The sequence below is a fragment of the Xiphophorus hellerii genome, chromosome 14 (assembly GCF_003331165.1).
Source record: "Xiphophorus hellerii strain 12219 chromosome 14, Xiphophorus_hellerii-4.1, whole genome shotgun sequence".
NCBI classification, from domain to species: domain Eukaryota; kingdom Metazoa; phylum Chordata; class Actinopteri; order Cyprinodontiformes; family Poeciliidae; genus Xiphophorus; species Xiphophorus hellerii.
In genome coordinates this window covers 10083121-10109805 of record NC_045685.1, presented here as the reverse complement: position 1 = coordinate 10109805, position 26685 = coordinate 10083121, and the positions used below count along the sequence as shown (strand labels likewise).

At 39.2% G+C, this 26685-nt stretch overlaps 1 protein-coding gene across 1 annotated transcript in view; it reads right to left on the bottom strand.

Moving 5' to 3' along the window:
* Positions 1-3094: 3094 nt before the first annotated feature.
* pacs1 (phosphofurin acidic cluster sorting protein 1) overlaps positions 3095-26685 on the bottom strand; it is a 62097-nt gene continuing 38506 nt past the window's right edge. The window contains exons 2-24 of the mRNA XM_032582746.1: positions 26423-26510; positions 25589-25678; positions 24745-24870; positions 19588-19732; positions 19388-19479; positions 17029-17106; positions 14948-15007; positions 14098-14258; positions 13125-13218; positions 12399-12482; positions 12212-12333; positions 11903-12041; positions 11460-11561; positions 11266-11372; positions 10561-10715; positions 10351-10461; positions 10163-10265; positions 10018-10060; positions 9670-9712; positions 9432-9573; positions 8981-9219; positions 7828-7947; positions 3095-7750 (exon numbers count right to left, since the gene is read on the bottom strand). Coding sequence (XP_032438637.1) covers positions 7632-7750; positions 7828-7947; positions 8981-9219; positions 9432-9573; positions 9670-9712; positions 10018-10060; positions 10163-10265; positions 10351-10461; positions 10561-10715; positions 11266-11372; positions 11460-11561; positions 11903-12041; positions 12212-12333; positions 12399-12482; positions 13125-13218; positions 14098-14258; positions 14948-15007; positions 17029-17106; positions 19388-19479; positions 19588-19732; positions 24745-24870; positions 25589-25678; positions 26423-26510 — 2563 coding nt within the window. The 3' untranslated portion in view covers positions 3095-7631. The remainder of the gene's footprint in view (positions 7751-7827; positions 7948-8980; positions 9220-9431; positions 9574-9669; positions 9713-10017; positions 10061-10162; positions 10266-10350; positions 10462-10560; positions 10716-11265; positions 11373-11459; positions 11562-11902; positions 12042-12211; positions 12334-12398; positions 12483-13124; positions 13219-14097; positions 14259-14947; positions 15008-17028; positions 17107-19387; positions 19480-19587; positions 19733-24744; positions 24871-25588; positions 25679-26422; positions 26511-26685) is intronic.

The following is a 26685-nucleotide window of genomic DNA, read 5'->3' as shown; positions in this document are numbered from 1 at the left end:
ATAAGACTCGCTGAAAGTTGAACTGAAATTAACTGAAAGTTCTTCAGACCATTTGTTAACGTTAGCCTCCAAGTTACGTTTAGGTTTTTCTTTGAAAACAGCACGTTAACGTAAACTCCTTTACCAGTCCTCTAAAAGGCCCCAACATAATGGCCTTTACATTGTCCAATCAGAGCTGGGCAGTTGCTCTGACTATCTGTGTTACCTCGTCAGATTTTCCTACCGTAGCACGGATAGATAGCTATGTCTATCTGTCGGTGCTACGCGTCTAAAACCTCTACAGTGATGTTGACGAAGCGAAAACTACAGCAGGCTGTGTTAATGTCAAATATTATCATTGGATAACATTTTTTGAGTGACGAGACTGACTTTGAAGCTTAGGAGTTATGCTTAGCAATGCATTGGTGAGTGAATGAAATCCAAACCTTTTATGGTTCGTAAGATATCAACATTTGTTTGGAGGCATCGTTTACACGGTGACTACAAAAAACATGCCACATGCAGCACAAAAAAAAAAAAACTACGTCAAAAGGTCAAATTATTCCCAGGTGTTAAACAGCATAAAAGCTGTTAAACTGTCCAACTTCAAAATGGCCGCTGCCTTGTGTCCTCCATCAGGCCTGAAACTGGATGATTGATTGCCATTGATAGGCAGGAACTAAAACATCCACTGTGAAACACAACAGACATTTTATATTGTAATTCTCAATTCTGCCACAGGATGGAGCGGTTTCCCCCATGGGGTGAAAAATTCATAAAAAGCTGAATATTACAAAAAGTATGAAGGTTATGAATACCAAGAGAAATAGCCGGCATTAGGAGAGCAAGCTGAGTAGTATAAAAGTTGAATGGTGAAAATAGAGCAAAGTATGCAGAAGAAGAAGTGAGGCGAAATTTACGGAGCAACCAGAAAAGTGGGACTCAATAGTGTGAATGAATGCCTACAGCATTCATTCACACTATTTTTATTTTTTTTATTAATAGTGTGAATGAATGCCTGCAGCTTTCATTCACTCTATTAATAAAAATGTGTAGGGGGGTAAAGTGGAGGGACCAATGGTTCCCTGGCCCAACCTGTTCTGGCGAAGCTGCCCAGGTCACTTCCAGTTCAGACTTGTGGGAAAAATGTATTTAATGCCCACAGATTAATTTTTTTCATAAGCTCACTGTGTGCTATTATTACCCCCTAGCAACAGTTGCCATGCTGCTGACAATGATGTCATCAGCATGACTTCAAAAGATGTCTGTGTCATGAGGCCCTTCTAAGGATGCCTTTGTGATGTCATAAAGTCCATGACATCACCAACTGATCAGTAAATTCTTAACTGATTGTTGTCAGTCAACAATTGTCAATTGTTGACTGACAATTTTGTTGTCAGTCAACAAAATTGTTGTTGACTGACAACAACAATTTTGTGTTGTCAGTCAACACAAAATTCATTTGGACATTTTGGACAGCGCAATAAAGATGAGTGACGAAAGCTCCAGGAGTGACGTTTATGTGAGATCTAAGCTCTCCTTTTGGAAAAAGGTAAAGAAGACTTGCTCCAACAAAGTTCGTAATAGTTGCGCCCCTGATTGGAACAATTTATATACATGACAAAAACACAAAAATATCACTTCCTTCATCAGAATATCCTATCCGTTTAAAATGAAAAGCTATCGCAGATGTTTGCGCTATTCCCTACCTTTTAAAAAATATTTTAATTACATAGGTGTTTGTAAGAATGAAACGGCATCAGAAAACTTATTTAATCCGATCCTTTATCTCAATTTAATGACTTGCTTACAATGCCCTAATAATAAAAAAAATTGTAATTAAAACCATGTTATATTATTCATGTTCCTGTTCGATAGTTTATTTGTTGCTAAAGAGCTAACAAATAAACTACATTGCATAGACAAAATGGTTACGAACTAACTCATAAGACGAGAAAAATCTACAGATGCATAATAGTAATAATGGCAATTTTAATAACAATCGGACATTGAGCCATAGAATAATTACCAACTCCTTGCCAATGTACACAGATAATTTCTTCTTAATTAGTGTTTAACCATTACTCTCTGGGATAAACAGTTAATTTTCCCTAGTTAGTGTGGACTTCTACAATACATACTATAATTACTAATTGCAGTTGTAAATTAAAAAGGTAAAAATTTGTTACTTTCATTCATGAATTATGATCCTTTGTGTCAGAATTTTTTTTCCATTTTTTAAATTTTTTTTCTTAAGGCATTAAAAAAGGTAGGAAATTTTTTTTGTAAAAATAATTTTTTTTTATTTTCTTTTTTTATGTGATCAATTGTAATTTTGTCCAAATACAAAGTTATTTGAAAAATACATCAGTAGTATTGTTCCTTAGGGGTTATCTGATGTCACAATATTTTTTTTACTTGCAAGAGTCGTCTACAGTAGAAGGAGGGACCGGGTCGGTTCTCGTGCTTTTTTGTCTGTCGGCCATATTGTATTTAACAAAAATAATTTCTTGCATTTGCAGCTGATGGCCAGCAGTTGATGGTATATTTTATGATGCATTAGTGTCCACTTCAGTGGTCTGTGTGCATTTATAACATAAAAATCCACAGGAAGCACAAGAAAATGGCTTTTAGATAGCTGTCCACTGTAGTGACCACTATGCATGAAAGGGTTAAATTAAAAACACTTTAAGGTTCCTAGATTTGCAGACTTGAAATCAAATTAATAAATTGTGTGAAAATGAAGTTGCCCCCAATGTTTATCTACAAAGTTTAACATTGTTAAGATTTAGCCACCAGTGGTTATCGTTAAGTCTGATGTTTAACATTCAGTGTTATCGCGGCTGTTTAATGCTGTCTGGGATGTTTAACTTTATATTTTTATAATAATTTAGAGAAACCGCAAAATTTTACATTTATTTTTTTATACTGAAGATTTTTATTTTTTTTTTAATTTTCAAAATGTAAATTTTTTTCTAAGAACTAATACAGTTTTAGAAATAAATTGAGAAACCCTAAAACTATACGAGGGATAAACTTGCTTTTTATATTTTCATAGCTTAATACCAAACTGCTGCTCCAGTATGAATAAAAAAAAAATAAAAAATTACACAGCTACAAACGAGGAATATCTTTATTTAAAAAAACAAAACAAACATAATGAGCACTTTCACTGTTGACCCCACATCTGTTCTACCGACAGACGCAATCATGGAAAAAAAAGCAGTACTACAAAACATGTAGAATGAACAAAAACATAACTAAACAAAAATATATATCAAGTACTATCTTGTATCTACAAGCATAATAGTTGGTTTATCATAACTGCTGTTATAGGCAGAAGGCAAAAAAAAAAAAAAAAAAAAAATCGCTGCTGAAGAAAAATGGTATGTGCAAAATATTCTTCACAAGTCCACAAGCTCAGGAGGCTCTGCTCTCAGCAAAACCTCTTCAGGCAGAAATCGACTGCTTTGAACAAGCGAACCTCCTCCCCCGTTCCTCTGAGGACAGATGGGCGATTTACAAGTTGCGAAGGAACGGGGGACAGTGTGTTTTTCCCAGGGAGGTGAGCCTGTGGAGGCCTGGTGAAAAAGACATATCTGCTGATCACACAGAGAGAGAGAGAGAAAGAGAGATTACAGACACACGGAACGGCTCGTAATCTCCAACCACAGACGGAGGAACCACGGCGACAATCACTGGTTGACACAAACACAGAGGTACAGGTAAAGGAATCACTCGCAGCAACAAGTTGACGACTTACACACAGAACAACCAGCATCTCCAAGGAGACTGTAGGAAACATTAGGTGATGAGGCAATTTGCCGTTCGCTGAAATGATGGTAAACACTGTTTTGGACCAAATCCAAGAAAATATAACAAACAAACAAAAAAAAACAACCCTGAAAATATTACTATTATAATTAAAACGTTCATTTTTGAGCAGTATTCAGTGAGATATTTCCAATTTACATCGACCTCTGGCCTCCCTCTGGGGGTGCAAACAGAGGACTGATCAATAAATAAGAAAACTAAATTGTTGCAATGACCTCAACACAAAACATTTTTGACAAGAGTACAAATTGTTGCTCTCAACTGGGCTTTAGGTCATAAATCTCCAACGGTGATGCAAAAACACTGACAATTTCATTCCAAATGCACACATTTTGTCCCAATGTCTCAGATTTACTAAATCTTTAACAGCTTAATCTAGACTTGTAAGAAGTAGGAACAGAATTGGAGAAAGTTGTTAGAAGGCATAATGGTGTTCAAGTTTTAGGCTTCCCTGTTTTGGTGAATAATTCTCTCATGTTACCAAGAATTGACTGACCAGTTTGGGGCAGTGAGAAGCAAGCTGAATATTAGTTTTTAACAATTGTCTTGCTGTTGCTTTGTGAACATAAAAGATATCTGCATAATTTAAAAACTAACAGAGTGACAAAGTAAATAAAGGTACTAAGGAAGATGGGTTATGCAATTGAATGCTACTTCAAGCCTACCAGTTAATTTGGCTAATTTGGTTTAGCTAGTTTTAGCTCGTATAAGAAGAATTAAATTACTTTCTAGGACACGTTACAGCCAAAACTATTGTGGGTATATCAGCTTTTTGATGAGTAGAGCTTTAAAATCTATATAGTAGAGAATGAAGATGTCCTGATGTGGTTTTGATCAATGCTCCGCACTAAGTTCAACCCCCTACGCTGGTTGTTTGTGTGCCGTCCGTCGACTACAATTTGTTCAGCCACTTTTTAAAAATTGTGACCATGAACATTCAGGTGCTTTGAATCTTTTACAACGATGCTCACAGTGAAGAAGAAGAGACTGCACTGGCTGCTGCAGCTTCTTTTCGGTCTGCTCGTTGCATCTACAAGGATGTGGCTTCAGGGAAAACTCAGTAGAGAGCAGCTGAAACACCATTCATTAAAATGTGTGACGATCAAGGCAGAGCGCTCGGTTTCTAAAGCAGAAGGGTAACAGCTTTTCAGTATCGTTTTATGTGTAGACAATTAACTGGATTCACACTGAAAGATGTGACCAGCCAAGTCAAAGCAGATTACAGATGCTAACCTTAGCCTAGCCCTTCAGCAAACCCGCCTACAAAATCTGCAGAATCGTCTTTGGGGCAAAACATCTGTTGGCGTCAAGAAAACTGAATATTGCAGTTTATGACACTAAAGGACATCATATGGTGTGTTATTTTGCTGTACTTTAAAGTTACCCAGTTTTAAAGCCTGTACACAGCATAGAGTTTAATAAAGTGTTAGTTTGGTACTGTGTACAGCCGTAAACTTTTTCTTAAATGATTTAAAAAGATAATATTAAACAAAACACACACATTGCTTGAGTTCAGAGCTTGAGGATCCAAAACTTGTTTCCATTAATTTGCTGCAAACTTTAGATCTTGGTTATTATTATAATTTTTTTTAAATTTAATGTAGTTTTCCTTTGAAACAACACATCAGAGCCTAGTGTTTCTGCAGCTTCAAGTTCAGAATAAAACTTTGAGCTCAGGTTCAGTTTGAGCAACATCTAGGTCAAATCAACAGTACAACAATATCTGATGGACGACTAAAACCGAGCCGCTAACGTGCAACTCTCAATCAAAATGAAAAAAATAAAAAAATAAAATAAAATAAATAAAAAAAATCAAGTTCAGGAAGACTGGCTTGCCAAAATCATAGTCTGTGGGATATTTCATTTCTAAAACTCAGTGAAGAGCAACCAAAGAAGATACATTCAGATATGAAGAATAACTTATTAAAAATCGATCAGGAGGAGACAGAGTGTGATCTGTGAACTGAGAAGATTCATACATCAGGTGGCGCCAAACAAACAAACAAAAAAGACGCACGCTACCGACATCACAACTGTAACACTGTAACATCAACTCAGAGAAAAAAATATAATCCTCTCTATTGTCAAATAAACTATTTTAAATAAAGAGATCAGCGTTAACACTATTTTAAAAAACTATTTTCTGTAATACTTCAGTGGCGATGGAGAGTGTCACGCTGTAGACGACACAAGGCGATGTGTTTTTCCGAAACATGTCACAAGTCAATCATTTGAATAGATAATCATATTTGGAGAATTTCTATAGTTTATATTTGCTGGATTTATATTTATTCATTTTAAAAAAGGTCAACCCCAGCATTTTGCCTTGTGTGCAGCTACAACGTGAACAAGATGACCACTGCAGCTTCTGCAGCCCTAATCAGATAATCAGTGATATCGATAATCACCACATCACAAACACACACACTACACGTCTCCCAGCACATTATAGAAAACTGTTTATCACACTTTTTGATTACTGTTATTATCTTTTGAAACCTTTAGGTTTTTGACCATGTCGTGTTTTATTCGTCACGTACACATTTGTTACCTCTTACTGTACAGTCGAGTCACTAATTACCTCACGACGTCCTGGAGAAAACAGACCTGCACTGAAATAACTCAATGATTTCCCCCGATACGTTGTCATTAGGAAGTCTCAGGGGAAGTGGTGGATGCGCACAGACTGATATTTTCTTCAGGTCCATTTTGTTTTTTACTGTTGCCAAAAAAAACGTGGCATACTAAATCAAGCTGACATTTGTGCTTCTATCTAGAAACGGATACGGTAAAAAAATAAATAAAAGCACACTTTTTTTTTTTTTTTTTCTCCACATATTCCCGTCGATGCTGTCGAAGCATGCATTTTGTTCTTAGCAGTTGTACCTGCTGCATATTTCGTCAGGTTATTATGCTTTACCGCCAGCTGAAGTCATTCAAATGGTCCGTGTGTGTTCAGGAGTGCATAGCGATTGAAGATAAAGAAAAACGGCACGTCAGATTTACCACTACGCGTCACGATACGGTGTTAATAGGAGGGAAGGTTTTACTGGTTTTCACAAGAGCACTACTTTAAAATAAAAGACACGTCCCCCTTGTATCTATGTAGTTTTTTTTTCTTTCTTTTTTTTTTGGCATTTGAACATCTAAATAGTTTTTTGTTTTGCAGGAAAAAAAACTGCTAAATGGAAGCCCTTGAAATGGAAAAAAAAAAAGAAGTACATTAGTTGATAAATTTTTGTGTAGAAATGACTTTTTCATGCCTTTTGAGCGATGGAGCCTTCGTGGTTTGACTGCCCATGCAAACTGAAGCGGAAGTGAACGTTTCTGGCACGCAGGTTGTGTGTCGATCAGGTGGTGTGATGAGAGAGTTTAGGGCTTAAAGTGGGTTGTTTTTGTTTTTTGTTTTTTTTACATGCTGCTGCATTCCTTAAAACGGAAACATAAATGGCGGCTAGCTAATAAACTTGTGCTGTGATATCCTTGTAAACTCACGCATACACACACACACACACACACACACAAACATTATGTACATTCACGTGTGCATGCGCACCTAATCCGCACACACACACATAAAAAAAAGAGCATTAAAGTGACTTGTAACAGCGTTGCACTCCAGCACCCTCCTCCTCCTCCTCCATAGAGAAATAAGACGAATGTGACTTTTTTTTTTTCTTTTCTTTTTGGTGGAATTGAAGAAAGAAAAATGGTCCGGCTGCTTGCTCCCCGTCTTCTCTGCAGGTCTTTTGTGCAAAAAAAAAAATGGGGTGAGGGGAGAAGAAAGTCCGGCGAGGTGGAGGAGTTGAAGCTCGGTCCTACGACGGGGGCTTGCTGTAGCCGAAAAGTCCGACCGGTAGGTACTTGACGTGAGTGGGCCACTGCGCGGCCAGCTGGAAGAACTTGACGTCGTTCCACTCGACGCCATCTATGGACACTGGAGGCAAAAGCGGCGGGGAGTGAGTGAAATGCAGACGCAGATAAGCGACGGCAAACGCGGCGCGGTCGGGTCACCTTTCAAGATGGTCTGCTGCTGCTTCGCGGAGCAGATGAGGCGGCTGATGCCCTCGATCATCTGGCTCTTGGAGTCCATGTCCTTCTCCTTGGGCTTCTTTCCCAGGAAGATGGTGGGAACTGAAGGCAACGAGACGAAAGGTTTAAATGTGAACCTAAATGACCGTAATTACGTTACGTAATTTAATTGGTGAATAAGAAGTGTAGGGCTGAAACAATTAACCGGATTAATCGTGATGACTAGTCAGCTAATTTAGTAATCATTAACTGGAGCATACAGTCTCAAAAAAGGCAATTTGCTGACAGGACAACAAACTCAGAGCAGATATTCAGTAAAAACTGTACAAATTATATTTTCCATTTCAGATGAAAAACCTTCTTTGTCTGCAAATATGTTCTTCTCAGAAGTCCTCAAGTAGTTTCACCATGCATGAATTCTTAAAATAAAATAATCCTATTAAGCACTTTTCCTATCCAATTATTAATTGATTAGTAGAAAAAGAGAACAAAGATTAATCCTGCACCGTACTGATGCTAAATCAAGCAGAATGGGCTGAGATGTTGACGTCAGTATTTTTTTAGCTCCAGATGAATCCTTGCTACAAATGATCCAGAGTACATTAAAGAAATGCTGCTCTATCGCATTTAAGGCAATTAAATGTTTTTCTTTTTTAAAAAAGGAGTTGAATTTTTGGCTTATTTTCATCACTTAATGATTTTTCTAATATTGTTTAAAAAAATCTTAAGCTGTTAAACGAAAAATATGCAGAATGTGACAATTATTTATCTGATTATGAGATTAATCAAAGAAATAATCAATTACTAAGATAACTTTAGTTGCAGCCTTAAAGAAGTGTTTACTAATTATGACAGATGTGTATTTTTTCCTGATCCATCTACAGTATCTTCCCTGCATTTAGACTTTGTGCATTTTTCTTTCAGCCAGTGCTGTCAGCTTCAGCTCCAGCATCTGTGAAGATCAAACTTCTAATTCTGAATCCTTCATGTAAGAAATATTAAAATATTCACTTAGTTCACCTAGAATTTGAGACTCACCTTTTCCTGACTGCACAAGCTTTTAAAAAAATGATCCAGGTTCAGATATGATCATGCAAAAATGATTGTAAAATAGAAAACAAGAACCTCGGCTGACCTTTTTTGTTCTTTTCCTTGGTGACCACGGTCATGGCCATGGTGTTAACCAGGGTCTGTGGGTCGCTGCTGCCCCCTCCTGGTAGCCTGCAGACCTGCAGTGAGCGGAAGGCGCTCTTCAGCGTGTTCTTGCAGCCCGTGTCGCGTCGCTCGCCCTCCCGCCGCTTGTCCGCCAGCGAAGCCAGCCAGTAGTCCACCTGCAGGCCGATGGCGTCCACACCGTGAGGCATGCTGGGGCTCCTGGGAACAGAAAGACGTCATAAACGAAGACAGAAACCAACCTCACACAGCACCCTGCACATTTATCTGCTCTTCAATTTGAGGCACCACACTAGCTTTTGTTAATTTAATTTCTAGCCAATTCAAAGCCTGTTCTCTGGTTTAGAATATCTGATTTTAAATCCAAACAGTCGTCGGGTGAAATGAAGATTTAATCAGATTAATCGTCTTACCCTTGTACTGTGAGGACGCTGCCCATGGACGGGGACGAGGGGGGTGTGGCTGCCTCTTTGATCAGTCCTGAGGGGGAGCCGTGAGACGGCGGAGACGTCGACGGGACGGCCAAGCTGACTCCAACACCCTCCTCTGGATCTCCTGGAAGAAAAAAATATTAATCCCCGTAGACGTCAGCTGATTAGGGTCGAAGTGGATCGTCTCTGCACTCTTTCAAACTCTTTAACAAACCCTCACCTGTCGGAGAGCTCGCAGATTCGATGAGGCCGACCTTTACGACCTAGAAAACAACAGATTAGGATTAGGGCCGCAACTAATGATTATTTTAGTTGATTATTCTGATGATTAATTGATAAATCTGGTAAAAAATAAATTACACATTCTGTTGATTTTTCATTAATACTTTAGAAATCCATTAAAAGATGGAAATAAATAACTAAATGTGAATATGTTGGGGGTTTTTTTTAGTTTTTTGAGTTTTGACACTCCAGTTAATGATAAATTGGTTACAAAATTAGTTGACAATTATTTCAATAATCAATTAATCGTGTCAACTACAGTTTTAGCAGAAGATTAAAATCTCACCCCGATGAAGGGGATGAACTTCTGGTAAGATTCTTCTTCCCGCCTGAAGTAGAGATGAAAAAAAGAAGTCAGGTTATTTATGATAACCTGTGATGCTTCCAAGTTTTTTTATTTTAAATGTTTTTATTTTAGGACCTTCACTCACGTTTTGTGCTTGCAGGTCAGCATTGCTTCTGCGATGGGCAGCTGGTGAGTGACTGAGGCGCCGCTGATGTACTGACTGATTCTTCCAGAAATGTCCAACTGATCTGAAGGTCAAAGAAGAAGAATATTCAGGCGTGAGATCTGCCGGAAGGAGAGGCTCAATTTGAAGATCTAAGTAGCGGCTATTACCCGTCTGAGGCGGCTCAGAACGGCTGAACACGTCTCTCCACGCTCCGTCCAGGAAGGAGGAGCTGTAGCGGTTGTCAAGGGATCCGAGGTGTTTAGCGACTGGATGCGATCCTGAAAAAGAGAGACAAACAAACTGAGCACACAGAGTCACTTTTAAACCTTTTTCTCTGAACGTTTTAAGGCTCATACTGTTGGTTGAGCCTTCCTCACCCAGAGGAACCACCAGGAAGCGCATGTGGTTGAGCCAGTCGGAGGTTTTGTTCGCCAGCTGAGTGACGAAGAACTGCAGGATGGCTCCCAGGTAACTCTGGCTGCCCACGGCCACCACCTTCACCGCCCTGGGCATGGAGGAGTTACAGTTACAGCTGCAGGGAAACGGGAGACAGAGACAGAACGCCGTGTAAACTTCAACAGCTATTCAGTCTGATCAGCTTTAAAGTATGATTTCTGAAACGATTAATCGGATTAATAATGACTAATCATGATTAATCTATTAACAAAGTCAACTCATTTCGTAATTGATGAATTGCTAACTGGAGTATACTGACGCAAAAGGGGCCATTTGGTGAAAAATCTAAATATTCAGAACAGTACTTCAACTATAAACCTTTTGGATTTAAGGTAAAAACCCCTTTGCCTATAAATATGTTTTATCCAGAACTCCTCAATAGTTTTAGCTTCACTCACTTCAGCTTTACTAAAGAAATGCAATGAAATGTTTATTTTCATATTTAAATAAATGAATTAAATTGTTTATTTGCATATTTTTAACGTAGAAAAGCTTCGGTGGTTAAGTGAAAAACTAGCAGAATGCGCCATTTTTTATCAGAATAATCGACTAATCATCAGAATAATTAATAGATTGATTAATCGCTAGTTTCTGCCATGGACTAACAGATTTTATTTTAAACTCACAACTTCTGTATGCGTGTGAGCACAGCAGAAAGTACCGCCTGGATCTCAGCGGCTGAACACGTGCAGACCACCGGGTGTCTCTGTCCTTGAAGCTGCTCTGCAACAAACTGCACCAGAGAAACACAGAAAAGGTAAAGCTTGCAGTGGAAACAATGAGCACCATGTTGTTTTTTTAGGGGAACTCTGAAGGTTACCTGCCCTTGCCAATCTGTGGCGTTGACTAAGATGAGGCTCTCAGGAAGGGCAGAGTCTGATAAAATCTGGTTCAGCTGATCGTACACGACTTTCCTCAGAGCCTACACACACACACAGGCCCCCGCACACACACAAAGAGAAATATCACGGGTTTAAAATTCCCCCCACAGAACCACATTTACTCTTCAGATGATTCATCTGCACATGCATAATTTATTTCTGAGCTCCAAGGGATCCTGCATCAACAGACTGCCTGACTTTTCTTTACTTTTAGGAACGGTGCACTGGTAAAAAGAGGACAAAGAACAAAAGCAGTTGTTTTATGTGTAAACCCCACATGGGGACACATAAAGCCTGAGGGAATAATGCTGCCTACGATAAGAACCTGGAGAGAGAAAAAAGTCATTAAAATTCTGATGGGAGAGGAGAGCTAATCTTTTACCGCCGTGCTGTGTCCCAGCTCCGGGGATCGCTCCGAGTCGGAGCTGTTGGTGCGTTCGCTCAGAGGCTTGGACAGCTGCCTCTCCTTCATGGGCGTGTTGCTGCTGCGCTTCTGCCTGGGCGTGTGGCCTCCATCCAGTCTGAACACAAGAAATAATTAAAAAAAAGATAATAATAAACCAAAGCGGAATCAGAACCTGGGCAGATTAAATCACAGACAACAAGATCTACATATTTGTACACTTTTAACATTTTGCCAGGCTGAAACCACAAACGTCAATGTAGTTTAGTGGGTCGTTTTATAGGTTACCTTGGAGATGCTATAGGCTGCATTTCATTTTTGCTGCTTTTCAGGGGGGTACGGGGTTTCTCTGCCACAGACACTGTAATGCAAGGACCAACTTCGGCAAAAAGCTCCTGGTCTGTCAGCTCCTGCAAACGATTTTTAATTAATAAAGTTCTAAACACGACTAACAGAGGCGGGGAAGCGCTCGTACCAGTGTGTCCGTCTCTGATGGGATCTCGTCCAGATTGCGACTGCGGGAGGGTTTCATCTTCTCCAGGGGAGGCTGATCCCCCTGCTGGGAAAACGAGAGGAGCAGTCAGATCGGCTTAATGAAAAGTCAACACCGTAATGAAATAAACACACATTTATCATGCAACCAAGGTATTCTGCTTTAGGAAGAAAACATCATTAAAAAAGCAAGAGAACAGAGGGGATGTCTTGCAGGATCTTGAAATCAGAAGGAGGTAGGAAAGCCAAGTCTCCATTAATTAAAGTGAAAGCAGTTGTTTCTTTTTAGTGCATGTTGTATAAACAGGAACGCTGCAGTTGATGCTTTTCTACACCAATGTAAAAAGAGAGACTGCAGCACAGACAGCAGGGAGATGCTGAACTGAGACAGACAGACTGAATCCTTTCTATTAGGCAGATGGTGGCTGTCAAAAAGGCTTACTGGATTTCTGAGTCATAGAGAAAACACTGGAAGAACATTTCTCTCATTATTTATTCTAAAAAGGCTTTCTAAAAGCTTTGAAATGTGGATTTTCCCCCACATCAAGCCAAAGTTATGTTTTTGGGGGGTTTTTTCACGTTTTGAACTTCATGTGATTCTGGATTCTTATATTTAAATTTGAATATATAAAGAACATCAATCGAGCTTTGTTGTTGACTTCCTTTAAGCAAAAGTTTAAAACCAAACACAAGATGCTGGGGTACTTACTGGACTGAACGTATCTCGACCCAGACTGCCTTTACTGTTTAGACTGCCGATCTCCGTCTGCGAGCTGGACTGAGACATTCCTTCAAAGAACGGCCTAAACAAAGGAGACATGAAAAAAAAAGATATTTTGTTTCATTTTTCAAGATTATGGCAAAGAACCTGCAGACAGGAACTGAAATATTAATATGTTTTTTTTTTCTTCTTAGCGCAAGGACACCTACTGCAGACAGGATTCCTTAAATATTTCTTCAAATAAAACATGCCAACAGTGAAAAACCCTTACAGAATACGGATTACCTGCTGTCAAAAAATGATTGAAAAGGTTTCAACATTTGGTCCTGTTCCTTTCATCGCTCAATAAGGAATAATTATTGGGATTTGTCTCACAAACCCAATCTTTAGGATTAGACAACCAAACAATACATTTTAGGAAAGCAGATTTATTTCACGAATCTACCAAATCTGTTATATGATTTAATTTAATGTATATTAAATATTTTTCTCATGAAATTTGATCAGAGGTAACTGGTGCAGATCAGATAATCTCAGGCTTTTCACTATAAGTGCAAGTAGTGTTTTTCACCAACAGGGGGAGCTCTGAATTGCTACTGAAGGGTGAAAGTCAGAGTGTAGCTGGTGTTCAGTGTGGCTTCTGTTGAATCTATTCAGTTCTGTATTTGAGCCACATACATATATTGCGGTTTTGGAGGCCTACTGAGTTTGCACTAAATTTGCTCCAGGATTCTTGAGTACATTTCCTCCCAGTCCCTGACGTTGCGTAACACTTGCAAGTGACACTATGGGGGGAAAGTGGGTACTGGAGAAAATCTTTGGGAGCAAATATTACCTGAACAGGAAGAAAAAAAGAGCGAGCGGTTATTTTATACTCTTCCTGGCTTTCATTCTGTCGCAGTAATAATATCAACACAAAGACTTCCTCAGTCCCTCCTAAATATCGCGTCTCTCTTGTTACCTCAGCTTGGGTTTGGGTGTGCTGAGGATGCTGTCGGTCTCCTCCATCTCCGGCCCGCTGTCGCTGGGGTTGTACATCTCCAGGCTGTCGTAGAGCTCGTCCAGATCCTCCTCCACCTCCTGGATCTGCTCCCTCGACACGTGCTCCAAACCGAAACCAACCTGGACGAGACACACACGACACAGACACTCTCTCTGCAACGGACTTTTAACTTTTCATCGCATCGTATACCTCATATACTCACATCTATCGATAACACGCATACACAGAGAAGTGTTAAGGCTGTGAATGGACCGACTTCCATGAGAGATGAATTGCACATAAAGTGCTGAAAAAAAAAAAAGTGTGTAAATGCATAGACAATGCCGGTTTTGGATTTAAAGATGTATCCACATCTTTTTGATTGATGCTTAGTTGCTTATGTTGTTTAGTTGTTATGGTATAGCGACCTGATTTTTGAGAGAAATAGAAGATAATTTTTTCTTTCTTCCAATTACTTCTTTTAATTCAAAACTTTTGGTTTTATCAGCATGTGGCATGTTCATTTTAAACTGCAAATGAAATAAATTTTAAAAAGTACAGACACCAAAAACAACTTTGAGTACGATGCAAAACACACATTTGTCCATTTAGATGCATCTGGAACATGTAACGCGCTAAGCCAACACCCCTTTGTCCTGATAAGTTACTCTTTTGTCTTTTTTGTCCTTCCATCGATTTCTCACACATCCCTGCAAGTCAAAGATAAATTGAAAAACGCGCCGACTCTACAGCAAATTGCACCTATAAACCTTGCTGGAAAAAGCGCAAGAGGGCATAAAAGAGAAAAGAGCAGAGAAGAAGAACATACTTCATCGGAGACTTTAAACCTCTTCAGCAAGGCGACAAATTTCTGCTTGATGTTGGGTTGCTGCGAAGGAACATGAAAAACAAAGAGCAGAATAAGGCACTAAGGACATGTATGTTCGTTTTATGAGTGTACGAAGGAGTGAAAGAGAGAAAAGATAGAAACCGGCAACATCTAAGGTCACTTTTCATGCTTGACGACTCAAAGCAACACTTCATGGAAACAGCATATTTTAGAGGAGGACATTTCTGTGTCGGGTCTTATTAAAGTCAAACATTTTGGAGCGAGCAAATTATTGGGGTTATCTAGTTAACGCCTTTCGCCGCAGATGTTTTGGCTGAATTATTGCAAAGCATATTTTATTTATGTAACATTCAAAGCCATTTGGAAAAAAAGGGAGACATGGTTTATGTAATATTTAAAAGGAATGAGTCAGCAGCTTGGTTTTAACCCAAAAAACAGGCTTTTACTCAGACCCTGTTTAATTGTAAAAATAATAAAGATTTTCTCTTCATATTTGTATTTTTTTTCTTGTGACTTTTGCCACAGATATTTTTCAAAACATCTCTTTCAAGTATTTTTATTTAAAGAGGCAATGCACAATAATTAACACGAGGAAAAGGTTTTAAACTAATGTATAGTTCCTGACAGGTTGACGGGATAGGAACAAGATTTAGTCATTATAGTTTATGATCGTTAGATAACGAAATGACAAGAAATGTATCAAATAAGGGAAAATTCAAAATCAAAATAAGAAAAAAAAATACCACAATAGATTATTGCTCATCGAACACAGCATCTTAGATGCTCATTAAAACAGATTTCAGAGCACTGAGTGTTGGAAGTATTTTAGACTTTAGACCATTTTACAAGCCTAAAGCTTAACTATATTGCACTCTATAATGCATAAAACACACTCTGAGCTGTTTCGGCAAGCTTAAAAAAAATCAACTTCGCTTGTAAAAACACACTAGTCTGCAGACAGAAGTTGTCTAATTTAATAAAATGTTCATTTTAGCATATTTTAAAATTCATTTTCACAGTTTTGTGAAAATAATTTAAATTGAGGATGAATATGCACAAAATACAGTTTCATATTGTTACATAATGCCTAGTAGACTGTGTGGAACAACAAGAGGAAATCTGGCTGTTATTTTCATTCCCATTTCATAACAAAACTCCAGTCAACAAACATTCATGTTGATATTTATACTCATGAAAAACTATGACATCCCTGGCTTCAACTTTGCCTGAACTTAACCTTAAGCAGCCTTCACTTTTAATGTCTTAACCTTTTGTTGCAAAGCAGGACTAAAGGCTAAAAAAGGGACATCATTCAAACAGGTAGAAATGTAGCGATAACCTTTGGGTAAAAATGTTCAATCAGAACAGCAAAACTACATTAGCGTTAGAAGATTGAGTCAAACTAGGTTTCAGAGAACTGGAATATTTGAAAGGTTTTGTGCCAGCTTCCTGTGATGAAAAGACAATCAACTTTGTCTTAGAAAATGTGAGTTTTTTTTTATGAGTGCTTCAGAGGGTAGATGTGGCGTGCAGACAGTAAATTCAACATGTTCATGTTTTGTTATCGTTTGAGGTGTGTGAGCTTTTCATTATAAAACACTCTGATACTCCTGCTACAACGCACACACACTCAGAAAACAAAGCTTACTACTTCTTAAACTGCAAACAAGCGTTGTTTGTGCTAAAATCTGCGTGCTACGAGTATGCAAGACTGTACCCGCTCAACGCAGGATTTGATTATTGTTATAGGTTCTTCCTGTGATTTGTGTAAATCTGTTTTTATTGTTTTGTATGAAAATTGGCTGGAATGCCGAGCGTGGAGAAGGAGCGGACCTATGAATAAACCATGAAGGCGAGAGAGGCGAGATGAGTGAGCCGATACGAGTTAGGGCGGCAGGGGGGAGGAATAGTTTCGTGGAGTCAGTCAAGTCAAATCAGATTTGTTTGAAAAGGCTACTGCGCGAATCGGGTTAGCCGCAAATTGCTTTAGAGACAAAACAAGCCAGGAGACGGAGAACACGAGCGACAGGGGGCGGAAACGAGAGCGAGGTTCGTCTTACCCTGGTGCTGCCGGCGTTGGGAGGGAGCTTACGCCGCGGCTTCTTCTTCCTCACCTCGTCGTCTTCGTCATACAGATACTGAGGGCGAATCAGACAAGCAGAGGTTACTGCTAAAGGATCACATCGTCAGTACTTCCAGTCTTAAAATGTGCCGTCTTTCCCTTCTGAAAGTAATTTTAAATTGTCTTACTGGCAATGTAAGAAATGGTTCGCCTGCAGTCAATACCTTGTGCCAAAATGGTAGCACTAACTCTTCTTTAACATTTCTTAAGGTTGGAGAACACATAGTGAGGCATCTTTGACCTTTCCTCTTGGCACAGTCTCTCTACATTGCCCAGAGTCTTGGGTCTCCTCTTTTGATATCCTCTCTCTATTTCACCCCACAGGTTTTCACGAGAAAGGTTGTCTTGCGAACAGTTTCTGCGTAGCTACGTTTTGAATCATTATCCTGCCAAAACATCCGGATCTGTATTAAATATGTCCTGATATTTTAATGAGTTTATGTTGCCATGAACTCTAGCAAGGTTCCCAGAATCTTGGAATCAGGGATTCCCATGAACATGGTGTGCTTTTCCATATTTACTCTTCGTTTCTTGCCAAGCCCAACCAAGCACAGTTTTAGTTCCAGCTGACCAAAGCAGGCGGTTCTTACTAAAAACCCAGCAGAGGTCAGCAAACTTAGTTTCTGGGCATCATTCTCTAACAACTGGTTAGCGATTGGAAGCAACAAATGGTAGTTTGTAGACTTGCTCACCTTAAGGTGACTCTTTTTGCTGCAATTCTCAAACAGTGAACTTCGGGAATGTTTTACCTCCCTTACCATTCTGCTCACCGAGCCAGCAGGATGTGGCTTCTCATCCAGCAAAGCAGCCAGAGGCTAAAAGCCACGGGCCAGTAATTTTTACAGCCATGGATTACTAATTAGAAGTTAATAGGAAATTTTATCAACTAAAAAGTCACGTATGAATGAAAGACAAACATTCTGTCACGTTTATTTGATAGGATTTGTTTGGGATACCAACAATTGTGTCTGTTTTGAAAAAAATAAATAAATCAATAAATGTGTTAAAATAATACCTTAAGATAAGTCTAAAGAAACAACTACATTAGGTCTGTGAAAATAATCCTTTATGGGAACAGAAACTATTGTGATAATGAAAAAATGACAGCATGAACTACTTATTACTTCGTTTTCAGGTAACAGTTTGACTGTGGCTGAATAGCACAGCAATCAAAACGCCACAAACATAAATATTGCTACTAAAAAACATTCCAATTGTAATATGCTTCTTTAAGACATTAGTCACATACAGAAAAGTAATATATATCACTAAGCTGCACACAGTAATGGCATTTAATCATATTTTAGAAATTAATTGATATTTATTGATGATCTCATTGAACAAAGTGGACAAAATACCAAAAATCAACAATAGAAGGAGTTTTTCTTTGGAACTCAATAAATATAAAGTCCTTATTAGAAATGCATCATGATATATGATAAACAATATGATAAATGCAAATCCCTACATGAACTTAACCTTAATGATTAATGAATGTATTGTCCTGGTTATTTCTGATCTGGACACGTTGAGGGTTATTCCCATATAAACCCAGGAACCAAACGGAGGAGTTACCACTTAAAGGCAGCAAATCACACAGCAGGGATTTCATACAAAAGTGAATGCACCGCATTGTGGTTATGGTACCAGACCACATCCATCCACCTGCGGATGACTCAGCATCGATTGCTCACCATGTCTATCAAATCTTGCTTTATTTTTCTAAATGTTAGCTTAATTTCTGAATAGAAACCAGTCGTTTTCCCCCCTGGGACGGAGGTATAAAAACACCTGATATCTTCTGTAGTTTAACCCTTTTCCTCAGTCGCTCCTGAACATTTAATGTGCGTCTCACTCTGACACCCCCAAAGGATGAGGAGATGATGGAAAGGAAAGTATGCCGCTGCATAACTACCCCGCCCTCCATTCATCCTCTCGCTTCTCTCCATCCCTCTACCTATAGTCTTTTTAATTTGCCAATACAAAGCTGCACCGCTCCTGCCTGATCTCCCTCTGCTGTGTGTCTGGCCCCGATAGCCACAGATTCCCTCCACATAGTTCTCTGCCTCTTTGTTTAGCCGTTTTGTTTCGCTCTGAAATCCAATTGGGGTACATGTCTTTTTTTTTCTCTTTTTTTTTTGCATTGCATTTGCTTTGAGTGCTCAGACTTCAGAGTTGTTTTTGAACAAGAAATGAACGTACATAGTTCTGGTAATATATTGCTGAGCTTCTTGGTGAGCTACGGTTAGGATTTGTCAGAGTAAATATATATTTATTGTTTTTTTACTGAAACACACCTGCCCATGAATAGGGTCGTCGCTGCCCTCCTGCTCGGATGAGTAGCTCTCTTCCTCTTCTTCAGAATAATTGTCAATGTCTGGGGAGCGATCTAGAGAAAGCAGAACGGATTGTAACAGCAGCTGGAAGATGAGAGCAAAACGGCAGAGCTGTTTCAATTTCAAAAAAGGAACGACGAAGTTAAAACAAGCATCCGTACCAGACATCTTCGCTTTGGGTCCCTCATGGTCGATGGGCTGGCTGGACAGGGAGTAGACTCTGATCTCGGCGACGGGGACAGAAGCATCCTTCAGCTGGCTGTGGAGCCCCAAAACCTGGGCCCCCTCGCTGGGGTGCTGCATCACCTGCAGGGTGACGGAAGAGGGAAGAGAATGAACAACATTGTAGTTAGTTTGTGAGTTCCACCATTTATCACATTAAGCTTCTGCTTTTTTTGGTCAAAACACAACTTTGTTCTTTTACCAACAAAATGGAGGTCACAGTGTCTTGCAAACGTATTCACACGCCTTGAACGGTTCACCAATTTTGCTGCTTTGCAACTGCAAACTTAAATATGTTTTATTGGAATTCTATGTGGCTAGTAATGAAAACATTTAATCATTTGAATTGTGATTAATCGTTTATTGAAATAATCCTCAACTAATTTAGTAATTGATTAATTGTTAGTAGACTGACTAAAAAAAAGCTATTTGCTGAAATAACAATACTCAGGGCAGTTTGCAAAAATATCTAAATTTTTCATGCAATATAAAAAAATTAAAATCTTTGTAAATATGTTCCAACCCGGACTCCTCAAGTAACATAGTTTAAGCTTTTCCCAGTTCAAATTATGTAAAAATAAATAAATAAAACCAAAACAAACACACATAAACCCCCACAAACAAAATCCCTTTGGCTATCCATGCATAAATTGGTTAATCCTAAAACAGTCTGGCGGGAAGAACTGAACTTTTTGTGTTGATGTTTGAAGTAGTTTTTACCTGCAGATGCATCTTTTGCTGCAGATGATCATGCCAACACTAAGGAATAAAATGTTAGTTTTTTATTTTAAAAAAAGAGTTGAATTATTTGTTTATTTGTATTTTTATGCATTTCTAATCCTGTATAAAATGAGCTTAAATGGTTAAATTAAAAATCTGCAGTTGCAATTTTTATATGATTAATCGCCAATGTAATCAATAGAATATTCAACTGCTACAGTAATCTTTAGTTGGATCCCCAAATGCGATAAACAAACACAAAGGAGTGAATAATTGAAGCGGAAGCCAGAGACGCCATTAATTAGAGAAGCAGCTAAAAGGTGCATTCAACTTTAGAGGAACTGCAGAGATCCACTAAAGTGGATCATCTGTTGAAACTGAAATCTTTAGTCATGCATTCTGGAAATCTGGTCTTTACAGACAATAAATGCCCACTGTCCTCCATCCTCTAGCTGTGCCTCTGTTCCACTGATTCAGATTGCTGCATTGCAAAGCAGTCAAGGATTAATGCAAACCAAAACAAAAGTGGAGAAAACACAAACAAGCGATTCATAGATTTTCCGCATGTCTGCGGCCAACAGCGGCATTTCTTCCTTTCCGTTTGGGAGTGTGTGTGTACCGAATGACACCCCGTCTCTCTCAGCAGTCTGGTCACACTGACAGAGTTAATGAAGTCTGAGCAGCTTATTATGGAGACAGCCGTGGCCACAGATTAAAGAGAGACATCACAGCTATACATCCATCCGCTTGGCTCGCTGGGTGCCCTTCACATGTATCGAATGCTGCCAGGAGCTCGGAGAACCTTGCTGCTGTTGCTAATTTTAACCGGTTTTCCACGCCGAGGAACAAATTATGCAAATCTGACAAACCGCACAGATGCACAATGTGCATAGTTAATGAAAAATACTCCCAAACATCCGTCTGCTTTTGTTGCTGTTGTTGTTTTTAATTCACCGTCCAGAGGCCGGAGTCAGTGATGGATTTGCTGCAGGTTCGTTCTTTGAAAACGACGGCAGAGCCTCTTAAAAATCCATTAAATTTCCACCTCTGCCATGGCTGCTTTAGTCCATTACGCTGAACCGCAGCACGTAACAAATTCTCCCCTAAAATACACTTTTTATCCCGCCGATAATTGCGGCATTTAAAGTAAACCTCCCTCATTCTTTTTACTACTGGCACAGTGCTAATGGTGAAGAAAAAGCAGAACAAAACAGAGGCACAGATAGCCGAGGCTGCATGGAGCACGGCAATAAAGAACAACCTGAGCTTTGCGCGGCTGAAAACCCCTTAAAACTAGGCATAAAATAATCACTTTTGATATGATTTGAACTTAAATGGAGCAAGCAATTACAGATGTTTAGGGTAACTGAATTCTGAATTAGGTCAGTGATTGAGTGATCAAAATATTAAAATTATTTGAATGTGTGTATATGTATATATATATATATATATATATATATATATATATATTTCTTTGACGTTTTTCTATGCGTCTTCCTATAATGTAAATGACGCAGACATAAAAGGATTCTGAAATAAATTAAATATTTTCCTGCAATTTAAACAAAAATAATTCTTAAATGGCGGTTCTATTTAATTAAAATGGTATTTCATTGCAGCTATCAAAACCCAAATCAATGAGCTGTATCCATCGAACGGTGACTTGCAAACATTACAATCGCCAACTCTATTCATTTCATGAGGATTTTATTATTTAGAACTGAGAAGTGGGAGTAATCATGTGGAAGTCTGGGGGAGTCCAATTTAAAAGTTTGCCATTAAAGGGACACCATGAAGATTTGGAAGAAGGTGCTCTGGTCAAAAGACACCAACATTGAACTTTTTGGACAACATATAAAACCATGTGGGCATTACAAGAACCATATCATCTGTACAATGAAACATGGTGGTGGCAGGATTATGATGTGGGTTTACCTTCAGCAGGAAGAGGTTAGTCTTAATTGATAGAAAGATGGATGGAGCAATCCATCACAAGGCAATACTGGAAATAAACTTGATAGGAAATTACCAACGACTTGAGACTGGGGCATAGGCTTAATACAAGAGCATGCCACACTTTTCAGATTGTATTTGTACAAAGAGGTCGAAAACAATACTGTACATCCTTTTCGTCTCACTTCACAATTCTGCCTTATGTTGCGTAAAATCTCATTGGAGTTCATTTTTGTAGCGTAACACAATGTGGGAATGTTCCACAGGCTGTAAACATAATGAGTTCAAGCCTTTCTTGCAAAGCGAGTTCACATTTGTGGCTCTTGCCCTTTGTGGAACACTTTGCGGCCAACTTGTCAGTTGAAAGAGCTTCATGCAGAAAATTTGCCTTTATTTCATATGCAGAGACGACCGGAGGCAGAAAGCAGACAGTAGAGTAACCCTCCATTTAGGAGGGGGACGGCCTCCCATCTGAGCTGACAGTGGCATGTACGATCTGAGCTTATGCCACTCTTGTAGTTTCATGCACTTGAAAGAGTCTTGGCTAATTTTAGAGCACGTAAACATCCTCAGGAGCATATCTATTACCTGATGAAGTCTGCATTTTTCCTCTTTTCTGGGCTTTCTGAGCTGCGATCTGAGATATTACTATTTGTTCAGGAAATTTCCTGCAGTGAATAATTTTGACTTTTACTTTTACACCCGGCCTCTGAAAGCAACATCCAGACATTTATAGGAAATAATGAACCTCCAAACGCAAACACACATGTACACCCCAACACGCACACACACACCCTCACACACACACAGTAGATCCAATCCCTTTTGAAACAGCTTCACATTGCAGGAGGGAGACTACACAGGGAGCTATTGGCAGAGGAGACTTAAACCTAATTGGAAGTTTGATGTATGGTGACATTTGTTGAGGCCATAAAGAGACAGCCAGGCCAAAGATTGAAAACTGCCGTCTAATTTTTAGTGCACTAGCTTGAATTGAGTTACGACGAAGGTTAGCATTAAATAGGTTTCAAGAGGCCGGAGGTAATTGAAATTCTCCAAAGGTAGGAAGTGGAGAGAAGAAAGAAGTGGGTGTAGATGACAGTATAGCAGCAGCCTTTGCCGTGGCTTAACAGGGTTTCTGAAGGTTTCACTGACTCAAATGTAAGACTTTATAAGACCGCTAGGAATGAAAATTAAGATGTGTATCACGACTGAAATGTACAAAAGAAAACGGCATAATTTGTACTGTAGTTGTGTCGAACATTTTTGCACAGAATGAGAATGAATGTAAATGTAAGAACAAATGTAACATTGCATGGCTTGGCAACAGAAGTTTGCTAGCAGCTGTGATGGAACACAGCCAAGACGAATGTCGTTCAGCTAATTGGCGATGATGCAAAAATGCTAACCTGCTAGCCAACGCTTACTAGCAGCTAGTTAGCGTTAGCCTCAACAGCTTCCTGTGACAGAATGTAATGATGTCTTCGTGTGACTCAAACGTTTTGCTTGACAGAAAAGTCCTACAAGAAAAATAAACTAAATAGAATATATGTCCTGCGACGACAAAATATAAGACCTGTGATTAACGTATTCAAGGCCAACTTACATATTTTCTTATGAATGTAATACATTTTGAGGCCTTAGTTTTAGGTACATACACCCTGATTAAGTGTCCAAATTGACCAATGCTATGATGCAAATGTGAAATAAACAAATGTATTATTTTTAAGTTCAATTTTCAACAGCAAAGTTCAAAGAAATATTTATCCATCGGCATGACACTGCAAAAATCATTTTTTCAGACTCAAATCTCCAGTTTTCAATTATTTTTAGTAAATTTTATAACCACATAAAAAAACTAAATGTATAGAGAATTAATTTCTGATAATTCTACAGATATCAAGCTTGACATGTGGATGGTTAGATGGGCAGACTGATAAAACTGATACAGCTTTAATAAATGGAAAGAACTAAAATCATAAAGATAGATTTTTTTTCCAAATTGTGTATGAACTCTTTTATCAATGGAAAGCATCATAACATAATATTGACATCTGCCAGAAGCTCCACGCCAGTCAAGTATCATCTTTCAGATTGTTGGTGGAGCAAATATTTCAAAAACACTTCTCAGGAAAAATGTGATATTAAAAAAATACAGCACATGGCAGAAAATGTAAATATTGAAACTACAAGAAAATCTAAAAAAAAAATGTAACAAGTCAATGGACCATAAAAAATGATCAGCATTCCTGAGGCGCCTCTTCCTGAATGCTGGAAAGTGACACTTTCTAAAATGAGCGCTGAATGTTTTAGGGTACATCTTATACCCTAAAGATATAATAAAACAAATAAAAGTAAATAAAAGGAGTGAAAGAGCGAAAGAGGAGAATCAGAACTCTACTGTCTGATTTTGATTGTAATACCTCGGCCATGTTGATGAGCCCCAAAGCCAGGGTCTTGTAGCCCAGGATGGTCCGGTTCTTGTATCTCTTCCGCCGCTGCAGCATGATCTGAAGCTTGTTGGCATCCCTCTTCAAGAAATGTGGGTACTGCAGATACAAACACACACACACACACACACACAACTTACAGGTGAGCAGATTAACTGCTATATGGGTACATAGCGATAAAACAATTACACTGATGCCTGAATAATTAGATGGATCTTAATGGGTTGTTGCAGGAGACTTTATCACCTCCTGAATTTCTCCATGTTCTCCCCCAGCACCAAACCACTTAGTCACATCCAAACTATGACATAACCTGGCATTAAGGATCTCACCGGCTGAACTATAATTGGAACAAACTGGCTCCTGGAACAACGTTGAAAGCCATGACAAGACTCTGCTGCTCAGTTTTAATAGGCTTCTCCGCTGCTGCAGCGCCGCGGACGCTATAGCCGGTTTAATGTATAATGTATAATGTCTGGCTCAGTGCGCACGCCACAATCCACAGGGAGACACACTCTGACCTTTTCGCAGCGTTCAGCACCGGGAGAATAAGGATGGGATGATTTGGAGCAGAAGAAACGCTGCGGGGAAGTAGATTAACCGTTCTCTGTGTGAGTGCACAGAGTATATGTCAGAGAGAGGCAAATGTGCATGATCTCCATATAAATAACACCGGATTTTTTTTATTTATTTTTTTTAAGTTTGGAAAACCGCAGCAGACTGGTCACACTACTAGCAGGTGCTTTTTTTGTTTTCGATGAATAACCTAGTGGGGGCGCGGCGGTTCCCTGATCGGTGTGAGTGTTTGAGTCTATACCTGCAGGGAGAAGGTGAGCTGTAAGTCGGTCTCCGTCAGTCCTGCAGAGGAGAGCAGGATCTCATTGGAGCGCAAGATCCGTTTGGAGCCCTGATGAGGAGACGGAAAGAGGAGATGAGTGAATCTGAAGGAAACGACTTACTGCTGCACAGAGAAGGTCCTAAACTGCACAATAAAACTTAGTGGAGAGAAACAACGCTGGAAAACAGAATATATTGGCTTATAAAGATGGAAAATGAGGCAGACATCAACAAGAATATATCAAGTAGAGAAAAGTACAATGCTTTGAAAAAGTAAGACAGACAGAGATCATTTCTGATTTCATGTACGTTAACTTTACCTTCCTCCCTGTCTGAATCAGCGGCCAGCTAGAAGTAAGGGCTACACGCACTAAGAAACAAAGCCTTTCAGCTCTGCTATGTCTCTGGGTAATTTAAAGTAAGCGTCCTTGGCAGAGTGTCGGGGAGGAAATGCATCCAGACCCAATAACCTGCCTGGAAAAAAAACAATGAGAAACTTTCCAGAAGGAAAAAAATACGAAAACAGAATACTTTTTTTTTTGGTTTGTTCAGCAACTTGGGCTACTTTTTTTTTGGCTCTCTCAATAGAAGAGCTCAAGCCTTCTAGTCCTATAATTGGATTCTCCTGATTAAAGCGGCAGACATAATTGCTAAATGCAAGCTACAGTAAGTTAACTAAGGAGAACCTTGTTTGTAAGATTTACAAAAGACATGGCCATTTTTTTTCCCTCAGAGTTTTCGCCTGGTGAGAAGTTTGGAAGTAAACCGCAACACTTTCTTGGTTTCGACCCTGAAGCTGTTGTTGCCGTCGTACCTGCAGCTTGACGGCGATGACCACCGAAGTGAGATCTTTGTCCAGCTCCTTCAGCATGATCAGCTTCTTCAGGGTCAGGTTGAAGAGCCTGCAGGAACAACAACAACAACATGAGATCAAATCCAATATTCAGCGTACTCATGGCGGCTTAGCCTGAGTTCACAGCAAAAGCGAAAATGATCAACAAGCCAAAAGCGATCCATTTGTTCCCCACAGAGCCCAGCCCTTTGAAGAGGTTCTTTGCGAGAGAGATTAACCACTTT